Source organism: Solanum dulcamara, chromosome 4 (assembly GCF_947179165.1).
Source record: "Solanum dulcamara chromosome 4, daSolDulc1.2, whole genome shotgun sequence".
NCBI lineage: Eukaryota > Viridiplantae > Streptophyta > Magnoliopsida > Solanales > Solanaceae > Solanum > Solanum dulcamara.
In genome coordinates, this window is record NC_077240.1 from 269,788 (window position 1) to 290,484 (window position 20,697).

A 20,697-nucleotide genomic window follows, 5' to 3' on the forward strand; every position below is an offset into this window, starting at 1 on the left:
TTTTAAATTTCACGACCCACGGGCTGGCCTCTGAGGCTCGTGGGTTGAGCCTATGCGGCTAGTCCAAAAAACTTCATTCCTAAATGGGCTAAAAAAATTTAGCCCAACCCCACTTTATTCAAAGGTTGGGTTGAATCGGTTTCACATGCCAAACCTAGTTTGACAGTTCTACCTGTTACATTTGAACAAAAAAAAGAAAAAATTATCTAATTACACTTCTTTATTTACTATATTTTCCATTATTCACATCTATTTCAAAAAAAAATCAAAAATTCCTTCTTTCCATCCGAATATATTATTCTAGTAATCCAGATACATTAATTTTGATTCATAAATTATGTCTATGTTTAATATATTATGCTTTAAATGCTACTTGCTGATACATAAAACTCTAATTAATGTATCGAGATTACTAAATTAATATATTCGAATTACTGAATTAATATATCCATATTATCATGATTTTAAAGAATTTCCGTAAATTGAAAAAGAATTAGAAAAAAGCGGTATATGTAAGTTTTCCAGAAAAAAAATACTATTGTACTTGAAAATGGTGGGAAAATGGTGGATGGCCAGGGATAAAAAATGGAGTAAGATTTTGAAACCCAGAATGGTAATATGCTGATTCCCCCCAAAAAACAAGAAAAATACTACCGCTCTCATTCCACTGGCCGGCGAACACAGTTCGGATGTTACGTCGGAGCCTTGTAATTACGTATCTTGGATTCTGATTATCCTGTATTAATACTTTTTTTAATTTTTTTTATATATATATATATATATATATATACATGTTGATGGAGAAGTAGCTAAAGATTTACCGAAGACGAAAAGACGGATGCACAAATTTGATGCAGAAGGGACATCAATAATCACGGTTAAATCGTCTTTTTGTTCACTACTACTACTATTTGTTTACTCTAATTTGCTTTTTTTCAAAATATATACAGTTTGTAGAACAGTGGTATAATGTGAAAAATAATCAGGACAGCGAATTTACAAAAGATGCTTACATGCTGGCAGGTGTCGCACTACAAACGGCTACGAATTTAATTAGTATAAATTTTTCTACTTGCTTTATTTTTCCATTCCTTTCCTAATTCCCGAAACCCTGTTTTTTATTCTTTACATTAATCATGTCGTTTTCTGAAATTCAGGTGCAGCTGGCTTGATTCTACAATTGACGTTCCTTCCAAACTTGTCAAGTGATTCAGCTTTCTTGAATCCCCCTTTAAGGTAAAAAGCTCGATCTTTTTAATTCTACATATTCGAGTTTCAAATAGTTACCACTGCTTCTAATTGCTGTAATAAAGTTGGTGAAATCTCCAGCTACCTATAATCATCAATAAGAATAACCAGCAGTTTTATTTGGTATCTAGAGGAAATGAGTGGAGCTGTGCTTGTAGCGGTTGCTGCTGCAATTGGCAGCTTTTTGCAAGGATGGGACAACGCCACTATTGCTGGTAATCTTTTTCCATATGGCATATCTATTTAATACTATTTTTTTTTGATTCCTAGTTACTTGTGATATTCTACTTCAGACTGCTAGTGATCGTGATGTTAGTCCATCTTTCCTCTTGAAATTATTGTTGCTTTTGTACGTCATCTTGAATCTTGTGCAGTCAGTGTATCCGATAATTTTTTCAAATTTCAACAAGGTTATCCTTTCTGTTTTTTCTGTTCTCAGATGTTACTTACTGATATCTTTCAATTGGTTTGATTCTCTACTCATTTTTGTTTCAAAATACAGGGTCCATTCTATACATTAAAAAGGATTTTAATCTGGAAACACAACCTACCATGGAAGGACTTATTGTTGCCATGTCACTTATTGGTGCTGTCTTAATTACAACTTGTTCTGGTGCAATTGCTGATTGGCTTGGCCGTCGTCCCTTGCTCATAACTTCTTCAGTTCTTTATTTTGTTAGTGGCCTTGTAATGCTTTGGTCTCCAAATATCTACGTTCTACTTTTGGCAAGACTTTTGGATGGGTTTGGAGTTGGTTTGGCAGTTACTCTTGTCCCTATATATATATCTGAAACAGCACCACCAGAGATAAGGGGTTTATTGAACACTCTACCTCAGTTCTCTGGCTGTGTTGGCATGTTCCTTTCATATTGCATGGTTTTTGGCATGTCGTTGATGAGTTCTCCCACTTGGAGACTGATGCTTGGTGTACTTTCTATCCCCTCCATTCTGTATTTTATATTGACAATATTTTACTTGCCCGAGTCCCCCAGATGGCTTGTGAGTAAAGGGCGAATGCTAGATGCAAAGCGGGTCTTGCAGAGGCTCCGTGGACAGGAAGATGTCTCTGGTGAGCTCATGGAATTTGTATTTGTATCATAAAATTTGCAAAAGATATTGCAACCTAGAACAAATGCAATCCCCTAAAGAAATGAGGATGACCTAGCATAAGCAATTTGGCGTATTTCCAAGAGTCAAATTGTCCCCCAAGTAGTTCACATCCCGACAGGTTCACTAAATTGATTGTTTTTTTTCCTTTTAAACTTAGCAATTGAAGATCGAGTAATACGGCTAGTTCATTATGTACAAAAATGTGTATAAACTAGAAAGTGAGTTCAAGATTGGATATATTAGGTAAACAACACTGCCACAAAAAAAATAAAAACTAAAAACATGTGCATATGGTCTATGGATGTTTCAGAATAACAAATTTTCTTGTTATTATAGGACGGCTAGTTTGTAACGGAAATTTCAAACTAAGGACACAAATAATAGAAGGTGATCTTAGTCATTGAATATATATCTTTGAATTTTTTTCTTAGTCAATGAATATATTAACTTGATTGTTAATTTCTATAAAATTCATAATATTACTTTGCTGTTTCTTCCTCTGTTTTTTTTTTTTTGAAATGGCTCTATAATGAACATAATCGGTAGTTGATCATTTGAGAAGTGGATGATTTATCAATCTTCAAATTTAGAACTTTTCTCGATCATCAAATCTAGAGAGATTTATACCTTTGAAGCATCAAATTTTGAACTTTTCTTAAGAGCACTTTGGCATGATATATAACTTTTATTGTTAGTTTTTTAAAAGACGGTGCAACAAAAAGGTTGAAAGTATTGATTTTAAATTGAGACAACATAGAAGGCTTTAAATAGCCAACTTGAAAACATAATCTGTAGAAAATGAAATCTGCATCACAAAAATTCAAGAAAGCTAAAATATCTTAACAAACTATAACAACCTAATAGAAATTTAAAATTCAAATTCATTCTAAAACTAAGCAACTTGTTATGCAAAAAAATTGCCGCAGTAACTGAAAGCAAATTTTGACACTCCTCCTATACGTCAGTTGCTGCAATCTAAAAAAGTTGTTCCTTCTCAATTTTTGCTTTTGCTTTTTGTGCTTGAGGTTTGTTTTTAAACTTGCAGACTATCATAACATGACCTGTTTGTTTGCAATTTTCACACATTGCATCAGGTCTTCGCCTGCAAAAATCTTCCAAGTGTGCTTTCTTTTTGCAGCTTTTGCAGAGCGGATAATTAACTCCCCCCCCCCCCCCACACACAATTTTGTGCTTAAAAAGTATTCTCAGTAACATTGTCTTGTCTGAAGGTTCTTCTTTGCTCTTGTACTTGAAGAGCACTTATCAATTCTGCAACAGAAATGGTAGAGAGATCCTTAGTCTCTTCTAAAGAGAAGATTTTAGACTCGAATCTCTTTGAAAATTGTCACAAGAATTTTTCAACTATTCTATCATCTTTGAAATCCTCTACAAGCAACCCGATTCTATTAACACAATCCAAGAGATCTAGTCAAAATACTTAATAGTAGTCTCATCCTCTTGCATCCTAAGAGATTCAAAATGCCTTTTCAAATTTCAAATCTGCATTTGTCTGACTCAGTCACTTCCTTGGTACTCTTTTTTTAGTTTTTGCCAAGATTCTTTTGCTGCTCACAAGCAATGATTTTTGAAAAGTCGAAACTGACTTTTGAATTACAGTTTAGGCTTTGTAGTTTTTGGTCTTTTCTGAATTAGTCGTTACAACTTTCTATGCCTTGATTCTTCTCCACACGTCATCCTCCCTATGTCCCAATTTTTTATGACATCCTTCAATTTTGGGAAATTCAAAAATGTTTGACAACATTCAACTAGTAATATTGTGTATACAGCTTTCTTAAATTTCAATAATTTAAATCCATTTAACTAGTCAATGCAGACTTTTAGCTTCGCAACTACTAAATATTTTATTTAGTACTAATGTAGTAAACATGTTAAAATTGTTTCATGAGTTGGCACAAGAGGAGTATGAGATACTGCATCTTTTTCTCAGTATGCTCCTTGAATGTTCTCCTATTTCTTGAATAGTTCTTTCTTGGCAAATCAAATGATGCAGAATTTGACTTATGGAATAGCAAGATTGATAATGTTGAATTTTGATACATTATACAGTATAGATTGGTAAGGCACGCAAAATTTGGGAGTTCTGATTTTCTCGGACAAAGATGTTGTTAGGGTCTTTCCGTACTTCCTAAATTGATTTTGTTAATAATAATAATTGTTGAATTGCATGACCACCTCATCTAAAAACTTAAGTTGTAAGATAGGATATACTTTTATTTTCTTAGTTATGCCTTTAGCAGGCTCACTTGTCTTTTACATGGGCCAAGCGCGTGAACTATACCTTGGCATATAATCGGAACAGTAAAATTTGGTGATTGTACTTGCTTGGTTCTGTAAAGGTGGAAAAAGTCATGGAATTTTCCATGTAAGATGCATATGACATCTTGCCTTCTGCACTTAAAGTATCTGTAAACTTTTCATGTTTCTGCATTTGGCTTTAATGCTGGTCGGTTTAGTTTATCAGTGATTATCGGTTTCCTAAGAAAGTGGTAAGGTTACCATCTGCCATGCATTAATAATGATGCAACTTCTATTTACAGGGGAAATGGCTTTGTTAGTTGAGGGTCTTGAAGTTGGTGGTGAAACATCAGTGGAGGAGTACATTATTGGCCCAGCAAATGAACTTGCGGAGGACCAGGAACCAAGTGCTCAAAAAGATCAAATTAGGTTATATGGGCCTGGACAGGGACACTCTTTGGTTGCTCGGCCTGTCACGGGGCAAAGTGTACTTGGTATTGCATCTCACCAAGGAAGCACGTTTGCACATATGCCCCTCATGGATCCCGTTGTCGCTCTGTTTGGCAGTGTTTATGAGAAGCTTCCGGATGCAGGAAGCAAGGGAAGCATGCTCTTTCCACATCTGGGCAGCATGTTTAGTGTTGCTGGAAATCAAACAAAAAATGAAGAGTGGGATGAAGAAAACCTTGCCATTGAGGGCGACGATTATGCATCTGAGGCTGCAGCTGAAGAATCTGATGACAATTTGCAGAGTCCACTTATATCACGTCAGACAACAAGCTTGGAAAAGGACATGGTTCCGCCTCCATCCCGTGGAAGTATTTTTAGCATGATGCAGCGTAATGATGGTGAACCAGTTGACAGTGCTGGCATTGGTGGTGGATGGCAGCTTGCATGGAAATGGACAGAGAGAGAAGGTGATGATGACAAGGAGGGAGGTTTTAAAAGAATCTATTTGCATGAGAGTGGGGCTCAGGGAATTCGAAGGGGATCTTTAGTTTCTCTTACTGGGGGTGATATGCCTGCTGGTGGTGAATTTGTCCGTGCTGCTGCTTTGGTGAGTCAATCTGCCTTATATTCAAAAGATTTGATGGATCAACATCCTGTTGGACCAGCTATGATTCATCCATCTGAAGCATCTGGAAAAGGACCTAGTTGGAGCGATTTGTTTGAACCAGGAGTCAAGCATGCATTGATTGTTGGTGTGGGGATTCAAATACTTCAGCAGGTAATCGCTAATATTAGTAGAAAATAATGTAACTGCTGTCTTTCTTCCTTACATTTCCATGACAGTCTCTCTCTTTTGCAGGTTGGTTATGTTCCCTCCTTAAATATGGACTTGAAATCAGTAGCTTTCTTGCTATATTTTAGAAGCTTTTGAATATCCATTTGGTGCAATTGCTGTCTTAATAGTGATTCCGGAGATCTTATGCAGCTAAGAGTCCACGGGGAAGCATATTTCTTTCTTCAAGAAGTGTAGTACATAAATTCTTTCCCGACCTTGTTATTTGGATCGGTCTTCCCACTTCTGACCTAAATTTCTGTTGATAGGTTAGGAGTTTGGGAAAATTTCTCCGCAGAATCATAAGATGTTAGACTTTCCGTCTTGAATTGAATCTAATTCAAGGGATGGCATGGATAAGTTGTGATCAGTCATGATCTAGCTTGAGCATTTTTATAGATCATGGGAACCAACAAAAATAAAATAACTTGATAACTAATAGGGCGATGTATGGTCCGCGTTCACAGAGATGGATATTGGTGAGAATTCAGTCAATGCAAAGTGATGTTCAATGTGTCAGTTTTTGTAAGGTAGCATGATTGAAATATAATAGCAGTGATTCGTCTGTTACATTAATTTACTTATTCAATTAATTGAATAAGACATGCCTAATTATCTTTTCCTTTTTTGATATTTGTATATGTTAGAATAGGAATAGGCATATACAATCCTACTTAGAATAGGAATAGGGATAGGAATAGTAATAGTAATAGAAATAAAAATAGTAAATAGTATCCTACTTGGTAAAGGATTGTATTGTAGTGTCTATAAATAGGGTCTCCGTGTAACAATATAGAAACACAATTCAATAATATTCTTCTTTAATATTTTTCACATGGTATCAAAGCTTCTATGATCTTGGTAGAAAAAAAAAAGCTTCCGCTACCGGCGGGCAGCCCATGTATGTCGCCTGTCTGACCATTGGTTATGTTAACAAAAGTAAGGCCAATGATATATGCATGAATCCCATATTCAGATGCAGAAAACTTAGTCAAAGAGGCCATCGTGCATCTTTCTGATGACAACTTTCTCATATCTTATTTGCATACCACCGTGCTATTTTTTCGGTGACTACTTTCTCATATTCAATTTGCGTAGCACCGTGCCATCTTTTCGGTGACGACTTTCTTGTTTGTGTAGGGTCGTGCCATTATTCGGACCCTACCCATATAATGTCTCTTTTTCAGTAGGGTCGTGCCATCAATTCGACTCTATTCATATAATTTCTATTTTCTAGTAGGTCGTGACATCATTCTGACCCTACCCATATGATTCTCTTTCTCAGTAGGATCATGCCATCATTCCAACCTTACCCATATAATTTTATTTCTCAGATTGTGACCACTTTCAGCCATCAAATCTAATACTCCGATCAACTTTTCTGTGACTTTCTTGTTTAATGTCCACTCGTCTATTGATTCCAAGACGATCCATTTATTTTATACTAGATTTTGAGCTCTTTCCGGCGAACGCTGCACTATGAAGAAGTCTACATGGAGCAACCACCTACTTTAGTTGCTCGGGGGGGAGTTTAGTAGCCTTGTATGTCGATTATGCAGGTCACTCTATGGACTGAAACAATCTTCTCAATCTTGGTTTGGAAAGTTCAGCATAGTAATTCCGGAGCTTGGCAAGACTCATAGTGGAGCCGATCATTATGTATTTTATCGACATTCTGCATTGAATTCAGTATTTTACATTGAGATTATCTGTCAATTTTGTGAAGTCAATTGATCAACTTGCAAATATCTTCGCCAAGCCCCTCATCGGTCCTCATATTAATTACATTTATAACAAGTTAGGTACATATGACTTGTATGCACTAGCTTGAGGGGGAGTGTTAGAATAGGAATAGGTATATACAATCCTACGTAGAATAGGAATAAGAATATGAATAGGAGTAGAAATAGTGAATAGCATCCTACTTGGTAAAGGATTGTATTGTAGTATGTATAAATAGGGTCTCTGTGTGATAATATATATGCACAATTTAATAATATATCTCCTATATTTCTCACAGTATAAGAATTGATGTAGAAATTTCAGGCAGGCATGGTATATTCATCTGCTGAAGAGAGAGAGTATCCCTATGCTTCATGCTGGTTGTTGATATATGAAATATTTACAACTGCTGCTCATAGTGCTAGATCATTGTCCTTTATGCCTCGGATTCAAATATTTCTTTTATACTGGGTGGGCAAAATTATAACTTAATTTAACCTCCAATTAAATGCCGAAACAGCACTACTTTTGTGTAAAAATTGACTCAGAAATTTCAGGAAGACATGGTATATTCATTTGCTGAAAAGAGGGAGTATCCCTATGCTTCATGCTGGTTGCCCACATATGAAATATGTGCAAGTTCTGCTCGTACTGCTAGACCATTGTCCTTTATGGCCTTGGATTTAAATATTTCTTTCATGCCATAATTTAACCTCCAAATAAATACCGAAAAAGACACTAATTTAAAGATATTCCTACCTCTAATATCTTCCTGATTTTTCTATTTCACTTCTTGTCCTTGAACAAGAATGCTAGTGTCAGCTTGGTTAATAGGACAAAATATGGTGATCTATGCTGTATCAAAATACTGTCTGCTTTTTTTGAAGCATTCTAACGTGGAGCCGTTATTCTTGCAGTTCTCAGGAATTAATGGAGTTATGTACTACACTCCGCAAATACTTGAGCAGGCAGGTGTAGGAGTTCTTTTCTCAAACTTTGGCATCAGTTCTGCTTCTGCATCTCTGCTGATAAGTGCAATCACAAATTTCTTAATGCTCCCTTCAATAGCTGTTGCCATGAGGCTTGTGGATATCTCTGGCAGGAGGTAACTTCCTTTTGAGTAACTACTATGGAAAAAGTGAATATGATGTTTTTCATACAATGCTGGTTTAACTAACCTCCCAATTCACTCACTTCTCCTCCTCTAAACTCGTTAGTGTTTTATCCAAATGGCTCACAAAGTATTTTTGTTGATTTCTCATCTCCAATTGTGTGGTGTTTCTCTTCACCCCTTTCTCTCTTTAAAGAACTAAGCCCCGCGTCATTAAACGTGCCTGGAATTTGGATTCAATACATCTCCACTGCATTAGACTGTTTGCTAGATCGAGATGGAGTGACGGAGATATAGCAAAAATTCTGCTTTAGTAGATGGAAGGCTGGGTGCGCTTTGCCATTGTTAGCACTGGAAAAGTTTAATGGTAGCAGGATGTAGTGGGAGGCTTCCCATTCAAATTAGGGTCTGAGCATATAAGGAAAAAGAACCTTCCAATGCACTAAATTGTTGTTTTCTCATGAGGGGAGAAAGGATTCAAATCCCTTCAGTTTTGCTGTCTGACCTGCTTCAAATTAGAGTACAAACAAATTTCATTGCGTCTGGGAAGCATTCCCTCTCATTTTAAGACAAGAGGTCTCACATCTTTGTTTGTACGTTTCTTTGGCTAATGTATGAGCTTCTCTTCCGCAATGCGTCTCATTGAATAGACCTTAGCGTCCTTCTTTGCCCTCGTATATATAGTAAATTTTAGCATTGAATGGTTACTTGTGCTTAAGGCTGACTAAGAAGTGAGTGGATGCCCTATTGTCCTTACGTTCCAGTCCTGCAAATCTGATTACTACCCTTGCCTTTATGTGTATTGTTGTATTGCAGGAGTCTGCTGCTAGGCACAATTCCTATCTTAATAATAGCCCTCGTTGTTTTAGTCATTGGAAGTTTAGTGAGTATGGGGACTGTAGCAAAGGCTGCTATATCTACAGTTTGTGTTGTTTTGTACTTCTGCTCATTTGTTATGGGGTTCGGGCCCATTCCCAACATACTCTGTTCAGAGATATTTCCAACTCGGATCCGAGGTATATGCATTGCCATATGTGCCCTAGTATTCTGGATTGGGGATATTATTGTTACCTACACACTACCTGTCATGCTATCTTCTATTGGTCTTGCTGGTGTATTTGGCATATATGCCATCGTCTGCGTTATATCATGGATATTTGTTTTCTTGAAAGTGCCTGAAACTAAGGGAATGCCTCTTGAAGTGATTTCGGAGTTTTTTGCTCTTGGTGCGAAGCAGGTTGCTGCTGCTGCTAACAACTAATGTTGACCGTTCGACAACATGTTGCCTTGGTAGTGCCTTGTATTCGCTTTTGTTTTAAGGTTCCATTGTCTGATGAAGTGGTGTTTGCTATTCAGTTTTGTGAGTTGTGTAGACCAGTACAAGATTTTTTAAATGAATTTTAAGACCCGTATCCTGTCAACTACAACTGCAGTTTCCACATTTCTATGTCCAGTTATCCATGTTTGGTTTGAGTTTTGGTCAGTTGATTAGTGTTCATGCTTGTGAAAAGCTCTGCTAAAATGCTGCAAAGGTGTTCGCTTGATCAGTTTTAAGTATAACTTATGGTGATTTAAACGAAAAACTTATCAATCACAAAGGTCAACTAATCACTATTATCTCCTTGATCGCTTGGCCTGACTCAGTCCATAGCAAAACTGTCGTTGGATGTCCTCAATTCCCTGCATGCATATCTGGAGATTATTTCGAGTAAGTGTGTGTCAAATTGACTCATTATTTCAACATGAAACTTGGAACTATGAAATTTAAAGTTTGAAGAACAATTTTTTACCGAGGTTTTCAAGTTTCACTAGTAAAGTTCAACTATATTTTCATGTTCAAACATAGTTTTAATATTGAAATACTCTTTCAACCTGTCTAAAAACTATTGTTTTTTTTTGTTTTTTTTAAATAGCAACCAATTCATGTCCAAATGCATTCGTAACCTCTTTTGATGAGCTATGTTGAGGAAAGAATAAAAGAAGGTAAAGTAGTGTGGAAGTAAAGAAGGTTTGGTTGGAAGCCAGCCTATAGAAGGTTTGCAGCTGTTCTATATAGTGCAGTGTACCTCATAGACATATAAATTATGAGCTCTATACAGAAAATTCAGAATTGATGCAAATGGAACTTCAAAAAAATTCTTCAAACTTAGCAGATGTTCGGAGTGGCAAGACTCGCAGCCAGGGATAGGAATGATGACTTTAAGGCAAACTGAATGCTAGTATAAATGTTACTAAGATAATGCAGATTCTACTTTTAGATGAGTTGATAGCATTCACTCTTCTTGCATGACAACCAAACATGAGGCATCACACAATGCCCCTTTTTCCTGCTAATATGACAATTTGGTGCCAATTTGCCGAGCAGTCATTTCTCACACTAGGAGGCATTGTTCCATTATTTGGCAGTTCAAGCAGCGAGCCTGCACACCAAATGGACAAAAACTGATCAGTCTCTGACGATCACAATCCCTAAGGAAAGGCCACGCTGGTGGAAGAATGTGGAAACCACACCACTTTTGTGATTAGTGTTCACCAACAAGCAGCATAACAATTAGTGCAGAAATCATATGGGATGGCCACTGACAAGCCTGGCACCAACACGGTCGAGCTTCTTCACCATTGCCAAGGACTTCAGCTTGCCTTGTTTCAGAAAAGCCTCTACCATTCTTTGCCCAATGTCTCTCCCTGTCTCCTCGTTGTCGGTCACTGCAACTGCTGTTGGCCCAGCTCCGCTAATGGTGGAGCCAAAAGCCCCTGCTTCCATTGCTGCCCTCTTCACTCCCTCCATTCCTGGAATTAGTGGTGCTCTCCGTGGCTCCACTATTTTATCGGAGGACATTGCCTTACCAAAACCAGACACGTCTCCCAGCAGCACGGACGCGACCAATGCACCTGCCTGACTACAGTTCCAAATATGATGGGACATGGTTAGTTTTTGCGGCAGTGCCTCCCTCATTTTCTTTGTTGGGGCCTCGAATTCCGGATACACCAGCACAAAGAAGAGGTCTTTTTCAGGAGGGAAGTTCAACTGAATTAATTCAAGAGGATGGTAACTCCGGATCAATACGAAACCCCCCATAATAGCAGGTGCCACATTGTCGGCATGGTAACCGGAGACCTTGGATTCCGATTCTAACCCAGCAAGCACGAGGTCAGTCAGGGTCAGTGGGCGGCCAAAAAGCTCGTTGACAGCAACGGCAGCAGCAGCTGCACTAGCGGCGCTGGACCCGAGACCACTGCCCAAGGGCAAGCCCTTGTGAATGGAGAGAGAAAGGCCCACCGATCGAATGTTGAGCATCTTCATGACGGAGATGGCGGCGATGCCAGAGCAATTCCAGAGGGGGTTTCTTCTGAGCTTCTTTCCGGCGCCGGAGATGTCAGAAATAGAAACCTCGCCAGGGTGGACGTCGGGGTCAAGGCGGAGAGTGACGAAGTCGCCGATGCCGTCGACAGCGCAGCCAAGGAAGTCGAAACCAGGGCCGAGATTGGCGACGGTGGCGGGAGCAAAGGTCTTGACAGAGGTGAAAACGGGTGGGGGCTCAGTGCGGGAGAGATTTAATCTGGAGGAGGGATTGGGATTGGGATTGGCATTGCGATTGCTTGAGGAAGAGGATGAGGTGATGAGCTTCAGATTCAGGGCAGACTGACATAATACGGCCATTACAACAACTAACACTTCAGTGCGAGTCAGCCAGGAAAAAAACTCTTTTCTTTTATCAAATTCTCTATATTTTGTTTCTCTCCCACAAGATAAGATATTTACTCATTTCTTATACCTTCAATATTTCTCTCTTTATATATAGTGGTAATCATGATTTATTTGTTACATTAACCAAACCAATTACTCATAGATAACAAACATTTTAAACAAGATGATTTTTTAACCATCTGCTAAAATTTGTGCACCAACTCAAGCTGAAATGTTGATTGGTGTTTTTGTGAGAAAGAGGGGAGGAAGGTCCCTATCATCCCTGTGAACAAGTCCAATCCTAACTCCGAAAAGTATGGTTTCTGAGCTTGCTAAAGTGCCAGGTATGGTGCCTTCAAATTTTTTCCTCTGTTAAATATAACTTTTTCCTCTCAGTTCCCTTTACAAATTTGGGAAAACATTCAGTGTTAAGGGTCATACTGAGAGTAGACCAAAACGAGCTCTACTAACTAACCCTTTGGCAACCCTATGGGTGTAACAATTTGGTCCATACACAATATTGCATTCTCCCTCTGGGTAACATCATTCATCCATGTTCTTCTGGAGTTGTACCTCAATAGCCCAAAACTTAACATCTTATTGTATTAAGCTACTAAGTTATTGGGTAATTCTTCAAACACTAGATGTTCTCTACACTATCTGTTGTTACATGATAAAAAAAAAAATAATTTGAATGTACAAGAATCGAAATGAGAACTGTTCCAGTCTCTCTTTTCATTTCAAGCTTCAATGATCATTGCAATTAGCTAATGGAATTAAGGGTTTTCCATTTCCATCCGCTTTCTTTTCAACCTATTTGCAGATATCTCTGCCTTCTCGTCCACAAAAGATAAGAACTTTTTAAGCCTTATCGAATGTGATATTTTAGTTCTACTAGCAGTAGAAAGCTGCATTAATTCAGGAAAATGTCGTTTGAACTGGTGCAACATCAAGCAGAAATATACAAGCAGAGCAAAACAGCAGGTAACTCCAGAAATGAGGAATAAACCCCAAAAGCTCTTTAATGGAAGCTGCTCTGAATCTGCTGCAGAGCTCTGCCCTCCACAGACTTTTCTGTTTAACCACTTCTTGCGGATCTTCTCTAGCTCTCCATTCTCAGACAATTGCAAGATTGCCGTTGACATGTCAATGGCTAAGGGGGAGTCTCTCGGAAATGCCTATAAATTAATTGGATCAAGGTATCAGCTTATGTTACATGACTAGCTTTTTGGATAAGTCATTTCATTCATTTTCCCACTCATGTCCATGTTGTATTACTTAACTGAGTAAGAAGTGTTTTAGTAGTGCAATATATGAGTAAGGAAATTCTTACAAATCCCCATCCACTTTTGGTGAACTCTGGGCCAACTTTTTGGAACCCGCAGTAAGTTGATAAAAATAGATCCACATATGGACGTTCATCAACCACAGCAGCAACTCTTCCTTGTTCAAGGGCATCAGCATATTCTTCTGGTGATCCAAGAGGAACAAGCCTAGACTTTGCAATGTTAACTTCTTCAAATAAGTAGTTCTCAGCAAAAGAGCCTACCTGGTACCCAATTGCGTCATTGCTTGTTACCAATGATTCAATTCCTTGTATAGATGAGGAGAGTTGTTGAACCGTTAGAAACGATGTCAAGCTTGCGGTATAGCTCGACGTAATTATCAAGATTACGAATAGCCATATAAGCAGTACGATTCGACCCAATGTGCTCACTGTGTTTTCTCCTGAATTTTTTTTAGGACTGATCTATTAAGCCAAAGTTAACACTACAAATAAATACAATTACTATTATCTTGTCTTTTGGAAAAAGAGAAACAGATACTCACTTGGGGCTCCAAAAACAGTTGAGAAACTAAACCTGCAAATGAAATATGACGTATAAGGAGATGAGTTCAAATCCCAAAGAGAAATATGCAAATTATGAGGTTGGAAAAATGCTAGAAATCAAATCAAAACACTGCTCTCGATAGCTTTTTGGATAGGATCCTAGTCCTTAAAACAGCAGTATTAACCTTAGAAGTCTAACAGGAAGTCATCAACTCACCATAAAATTGTGACCATCTGCTTCTTAGGTGGGCCACGAAATTCATCATTATATTTGTGTTCTAGTATCCACACTACGGCTCCCACAACAAGGCAAAAAGCGGCTATGACTCCCCACGTCAGTGGAGTAAATGGCCGCAGGAAAGCCCAAGCTATCGATCTTATCTTCTTCACATGTACCACCACCACTAACCCCGAATCAGCGTATGGTTGACTAAAATCCAAAATCTTTGTGCGGTTCGTTACAATTGTAATGTCACCCACAGCAGCATCAAATACCTATCAAGGAATAAGAAAAACAATGTTACACTATTTGTTAAAGATGCATAGTGTGAATATACTTGCATTGACACTCACATCGACTGTAATCATGTTTACCAACTGACTGTAGCTTGGGTTTTTGTGTCCATCGCCAAACATGATGAATTTATGTGGCACGGGGTATGGAAGACACTTTAAGGCTGCAAGAAAGACATCTATGCTGTATCCATGGACCACTCCACTTCCTTCTTCTTCTGAAACAAAAGCTTTGTAGCTCACTCTCCTTGGGACTCCAATCCTTAATGGCCTACCATTGTCTGGAAATATCCATCCACGCGGTCTTTTTGTAGTTTGCCCTGGCCATATTACCTGATCCAACCGTTGAGTTGAACTTGACCTGTTTGCTGGTTTGGCATAAAGAGACTCCGGAGGCACAACGGATAGCCCAGAGTAGTTACACCAGTATCCTATTTGCCTCAACAATCCTTTGCCAACTACATTGAGAACATCAAATGAGGGACGGGGCATGGATCTATCTGGGTTAAATGAAATGGGACCACTTACCCCAGTCATATTGGTCTTTAATATGTTACTAAGCAGTTGGTTACCACCATCAAATATGCTGAGAGCAGCAAGATTCATCGTCTTTCCAGCAAAACTGTTCAAATTGGAATCATTGGAGTAAGTGATTTTGCCTCCATGATCGAAAAACTCTTTGACTGCATGGGCAATCATCCAAACAGTATCGTAGGCATATAGACCATAAACATTCAAAGCTATGGAGCCATTGCTCAACTTGTTCCACCTTGATGAAAAAGCCCTCTTCTTTGGGGAATCAGGTGTATGGGAGCGAAAGGTGAGAGCACCTTGTATGGAGGCAGCCACCTTTGGTGAAACAGAAATTGAATCGAGGGTACTGGAAAGCCAAGAAGTAGCTATCCAAACATATTCACTAGTCATCATGCCAAGCTCATGGGCAACCTCAAAGACCTTGAGACCTGTTATGGATAGTGTATGTAGAACAATAACTCGAGATTCCATTGATGTGACCTTAACCAACTGGTCCACGATCAGGTCATAACTAGATATAGGTTCAGGGGGAAGTATTGCCTTGTAAGATATCTTACAGAGCCTCTCAGCAAGTTTATCACCTAGAGCGGTAATACTATTTTTACCTTGATCATCGTCTGAGAAAATAGCAACAACCTCTCTGTATTGAAAATAACTAATCATATCTGCTACGGCAGTCATTAGAAGAAGATCGTTGGGAGCGGTCTGAATGAAATAGGGGTACTGAAGAGGTGATAGTGTCGGGTCCAATGCTGTGAAAGATAGTAGGGGGACATGGAGTTCGTTGACAAGGTGAGAGAGTACGTGGGCCATTACAGAACTTTGAGGGCCAATTACAGCTACAGTATCGGTCTCCATGAATTGTAATGCTGATAAAGAAGAAGAGTGTGAGTGTGTGAGGGAGGATCATATTCATATACATGTATATATAAATATTAAAAGAAGAATCGGCTGTAGTTTGTGAAAAGATATATACCTCCAATGATCCCTAAGAATCCGCTGTAGTTTGAATCATGCAGGGTGAGAGCAAGTTTTCTTCCACCGAGAAGAGAGGGATCAGAATTGACGTCTTGAACAGCAGCTTCCATGGCGATTCTGGCAACTTTGCCGTTTGTGGTGCCAAACGAAAAGATGGCTCCAATTTTCACCTCATTAGCTTCTCTCTGCTCTTGTGAAGATTGTCCAATAAAGCAGAGGAATACAAACACAAACCACTTCAAATTCATGATGCATTGGTAACTGTAGAAAGAGATTAATTGAATGAAGGGAGAGAGAGATATAAATAAAGTAGAGATTGAGCAGGCTAAACGGAATAATTTTGAAAATGAACTTGTCATGCATGATATATGAAGTTTAATCCTCAAGTAAAAGAAAAGCCAAAATGGCCAACCCACCCAGATATTTTTAATTAAAAAGTAGATCATATGCGCTTTGATTATTTAGGGATTAAAAACAGAAAAATAAGCTTAGGTGGATGGACGGTGGGAGATGGAGGAGAATGAGAATACTTGAGTATAGAGGAACTTAATTAATAATTACTAGCTTGTCATGATTAATTCTAAGATTACTCAACTTGCTCGGTTGGACAACCACTCCACTTTCCCGCCCGCGCATAAAACATAAAACTATAAGATAAAATACATGATGTTGCTCCTCACAAACCAAATCAATATAATGATTCTTCACCACTCTAGTGCAACGCAACAATATATTAAGGATAGACTCTATATTTGTCATTATTAATACTAGCTGATTAAAAAGTCTATTTCATGTTGATGTTATCTTGGTGCTGCATGCACAAGATACGGAAGAAGAAAATATTTCTCTTTGTTGTTATCTATTTGAAGAGTCAAATAGATAATCTTTTTAGAAAAATAAACTACACTTGCATAAACAATCTAATTAAGCCACAAGCTTTTTCATTATTCTGTGTTTACTTGATATTTAGATCAAAGTTACTTGTTCCTATATTGAGATTAGCTCAACACCTAACCCTCACTAATCTTGATCCTAATATCATACAATTTTTTCAAGATCCTTTCTTTCAATTGTAGAAGATAGACACCTATTCATTTTTGCCTATTTATTTTTTATCATGCCATCTATATCATCGATTACAATCAATAAATCTTCAAATCAATCATATTTCTACTGAGCAATTTGTAAGAGTTGGAAAAAATATAATTTTAATTAAATTATATATCTGAAGTCCACAAATTAAATTAGATACTATATTTGATATTAACACTTAATTAATTTAGTCACATCATCCTCATACTTTTAATTATTTCAAGGAATTTTTCATAAAATGTATGAGCCAAACTTAAGTCACCACGTTATTACATTGTCAAGTTAAAGAACGGAATAATGTAACACAAATTTTTTTCAATAAAAAGACACTATTTTGATAGAATATCACCTTTTTATTATCTCAAAATGCATGGTACAATAATTTTCACCTTTAAACATCATTTTGCAAGCAAATTATTCACGTATCATAACTTGAAAGCCAAGTCCACATGCTCTTTAATTTAAGAGACATGCATGGTTATATGCTAATTCAATACTATTTTTTTTTTTGGATTAATAGCTAATTATAATGAGCATATAAGAAAATATTTCTAAATTTAACATGCATTTCAAGGTTATCATATCATGTATCTTATCATATCATGTGTTAATAAGTTTAATATTAATCACAAATGATAGAAATTTATAAATAAATAAAAGTAATAAATAAAGTTAAGAGAATAAAATTCGATTTGTGCCACTTTCTTCTCCGTTTCATTGCTCTTATGTCATGTATTTGACTATCTTTATAATAAAAATCAGAAAAGACATTTTCAATTTTTTAAATTTATTTTAGAAAAAATTATTTAACTACGCACCATTATTTATCATATTTTCTTATTTTCTCTATCATTTCAAAAAATATCAAAAATTCCTTCTTTTGCTCCCATTATTCCCTTTTCTGGATATATCAATTTAAAATATCATATTCATGATTTTTCTTTCTTTTTTCAAGTTACAAATCTCTCCACAGTTACATCTATTAATCTATTTTTGAATTTCAATTTTTTTCTCTTTTCAATTAATGATTTCAAGTTATTCAAGGGTTATATCTCTTTCTATCACTTCAAAAAAAAAATTAATTCATTTTTTTTTTAGTTTTTTCATCTTAAAAAATTGTTGATACATATAGATGAAAGTGAATTTTTGTTGTTCATCTTTTTGTGATACATATAGATTCACATATTTAATGTATTTAATTATTTTTGTTTCTTAAATTAATGTATAATGTCTTCGTTTCAACATTGTGATACATTATATTTGAATTGTGTTTTCGAGATGGATAGATTTATCATGATACATTACTATTTATATATCTTGTTTGAATTGTTAAGTATTATATTTCTACTAGATACATTAAATAAGTAATTGTTGCCCATAAGATGTTACATTTGAGATACATACATTACCGTGTGTATCAGATACATTTATTATAAATTCAAATTTATGTATCATGTCTAGAAATCATATGTATCAGAAAAAGATTAACAACAAAAAATCAAAAAAGAAAAAGAAAAAAAATCAACAAATTGCTCTATCAATGTTGTATCATATACATACTATGAATATGATACAAACTGATATTGTTATAAAAACATTAGTGTTTATACATCAACAATTATATTTAATATTGTCTACAGATACATAATCTTCTAGTTGAATAAGTTTGGGTGTATGTATCTAGTAGTAAAAAATAACAAAATTTGTAATAATTGTGTATCAAATACATAACTATATATGATCATGATACATACTAATTTGTATTTTAATAAATTAAGGTTATGTATCAAAACTAATATTGGAACACAATACATTATGCATGATAAAAATGTAATGTATCATAATATTGAAATAAAGGCATTAGAAGAGTTTGGGATAGGAATCCATAAAGAAACGATAGTGGTTTTTGGCTTGCCCTTCTCCTTACAGTTAAGTGATTTATTTATACGAAGTATGAAGGAAAGAAAGAAAAATAACTAGATACATTAAAAATCTAAATCTATATATATCACAAAAAGAAGAACAACAAAAACTTTTAAAAAATAATCAACAATCTGATTATTTGAAAGCAAAAAAACGTGATGACGAAATCCTTCTACACTTTCTTCTTTTCTCTGTATCAACTCCCATTGATTTTTTCACTTTCAACAATGCCGTCATCCATGGATCTCGACTCAGAGCCCTTACCGGAGCTACCAACAACTCGACCTTTTCACCTCTCTTTTTTGGGTTTTTTTCCGCAGTCGATTTTTGAAGTCGAAGATCCACCCTTCTTCAAATAATTGGGTAATCACAATACAAAAAGATAGAGCATCATCCATATGTATTTGAAATTTGTAGATGAAAAAGATAAAAAAAATAAAATTTGATAACTAATGACTAGAAAGAAAAAAAATGGATGAAGAAGAAGATCAAAAAGAAAATTTGTTACGATTTGGGATAGGTTGGGGAGAAGAAAATTTGAAATTTGAATTGTTTAAAGTTTCTAAAATTTTGAGAGAGATTGATATCAATTTATTTAGCATGATTTGTGGAACTGACATTTAATTTTATCTTTTATTTTCTTTTTAGACTCAACAGACAAGTTTTGTAATGTATCAACATTTATATATCCGGATGACTGTTATGTATCTGGATGGAATAAATTTGAAGGGATTTTTGTAAATTGATAAAGGATAGAGATAAAATGTAATTTGCTTCTTCGATCATGTGATTTCTAAAAATTATACTTTATTTTATGCTAGTGTCATCGCGTGTAGTTGTGTTTTCCTTTGGCACCATATAGAACACATATTTTACCAACATAAATCATGATCAGATGTTTTCTTCAATTAAAAAATTGCATGGCTTAGTGTTTGTAACATTGTATGCATAATAATTTTTTAAAAAAATTACGCTTTATTTCTATTTTAAAAGATATTTATATCATGTAGTTATACTTTATATACAAAAATACACAATTTAACTTATATATTTGTATATAAACACTCCTTATATGCTATTAGAGAAGGTTGAAACATTATAGATAATGTTCATTTTTGAAGGTATAATGTTGTATAAAATTGTATATTGGACTACATGAACATTTTCAAAAGCGATATTGTAAACAACAAATTTTTGAATCGAGAAAAATAAATAATCAAGATTGAAAAATTGAAGTAACAAAGAGTAATATTTAATTTCAAAATGTAGTGCGTGTTACAATCTCTATGATAATCCTCTGATTCTTCAAATAATATGGAATATGTTGAACTTGAATTTGATATAGAGTCAAGGGCTTGAATAACTTGATCTTGAATCTTCGTCTTCAAATTTGGATTTGAATTATTTGT

General features: G+C 36.0%; 3 protein-coding genes across 4 annotated transcripts; 1 reads left to right on the top strand and 2 right to left on the bottom strand.

Moving 5' to 3' along the window:
- The first annotated feature begins 593 nt into the window (after positions 1 to 593).
- LOC129885246 (monosaccharide-sensing protein 2-like) lies at positions 594 to 10,168 on the top strand. Its single transcript, XM_055959455.1, has 8 exons — positions 594 to 707; positions 951 to 1,056; positions 1,158 to 1,236; positions 1,380 to 1,463; positions 1,751 to 2,317; positions 4,917 to 5,842; positions 8,536 to 8,723; positions 9,546 to 10,168. The coding sequence occupies exons 4-8, from the start codon at positions 1,385 to 1,387 to the stop codon at positions 9,988 to 9,990; spliced, it is 2,205 nt and encodes a 734-aa protein (XP_055815430.1). The 5' UTR covers positions 594 to 707; positions 951 to 1,056; positions 1,158 to 1,236; positions 1,380 to 1,384; the 3' UTR covers positions 9,991 to 10,168.
- A 641-nt stretch (positions 10,169 to 10,809) lies between these two features.
- On the bottom strand, positions 10,810 to 12,395 carry LOC129885247 (homoserine kinase-like). Its single transcript, XM_055959456.1, has 2 exons — positions 11,241 to 12,395; positions 10,810 to 11,149 (listed from the first exon to the last, which is right to left on the bottom strand). The coding sequence occupies exon 1, from the start codon at positions 12,388 to 12,390 to the stop codon at positions 11,293 to 11,295; it is 1,098 nt and encodes a 365-aa protein (XP_055815431.1). The 5' UTR covers positions 12,391 to 12,395; the 3' UTR covers positions 10,810 to 11,149; positions 11,241 to 11,292.
- A 34-nt stretch (positions 12,396 to 12,429) lies between these two features.
- LOC129885245 (glutamate receptor 3.2-like) lies at positions 12,430 to 16,601 on the bottom strand. Of its 2 annotated transcripts, none has more exons than XM_055959454.1 (6): positions 16,272 to 16,601; positions 14,822 to 16,164; positions 14,466 to 14,743; positions 14,248 to 14,279; positions 13,967 to 14,145; positions 12,430 to 13,595 (listed from the first exon to the last, which is right to left on the bottom strand). In XM_055959454.1, exons 1-6 carry the CDS (start codon positions 16,519 to 16,521, stop codon positions 13,194 to 13,196), a joined length of 2,484 nt encoding a protein of 827 aa, XP_055815429.1. In that variant the 5' UTR covers positions 16,522 to 16,601; the 3' UTR covers positions 12,430 to 13,193. The 2 variants fall into 2 exon arrangements, with proteins under 2 accessions (XP_055815429.1, XP_055815428.1); XM_055959453.1 differs by having other exon boundaries at positions 13,751 to 14,145.
- Positions 16,602 to 20,697: the final 4,096 nt, after the last annotated feature.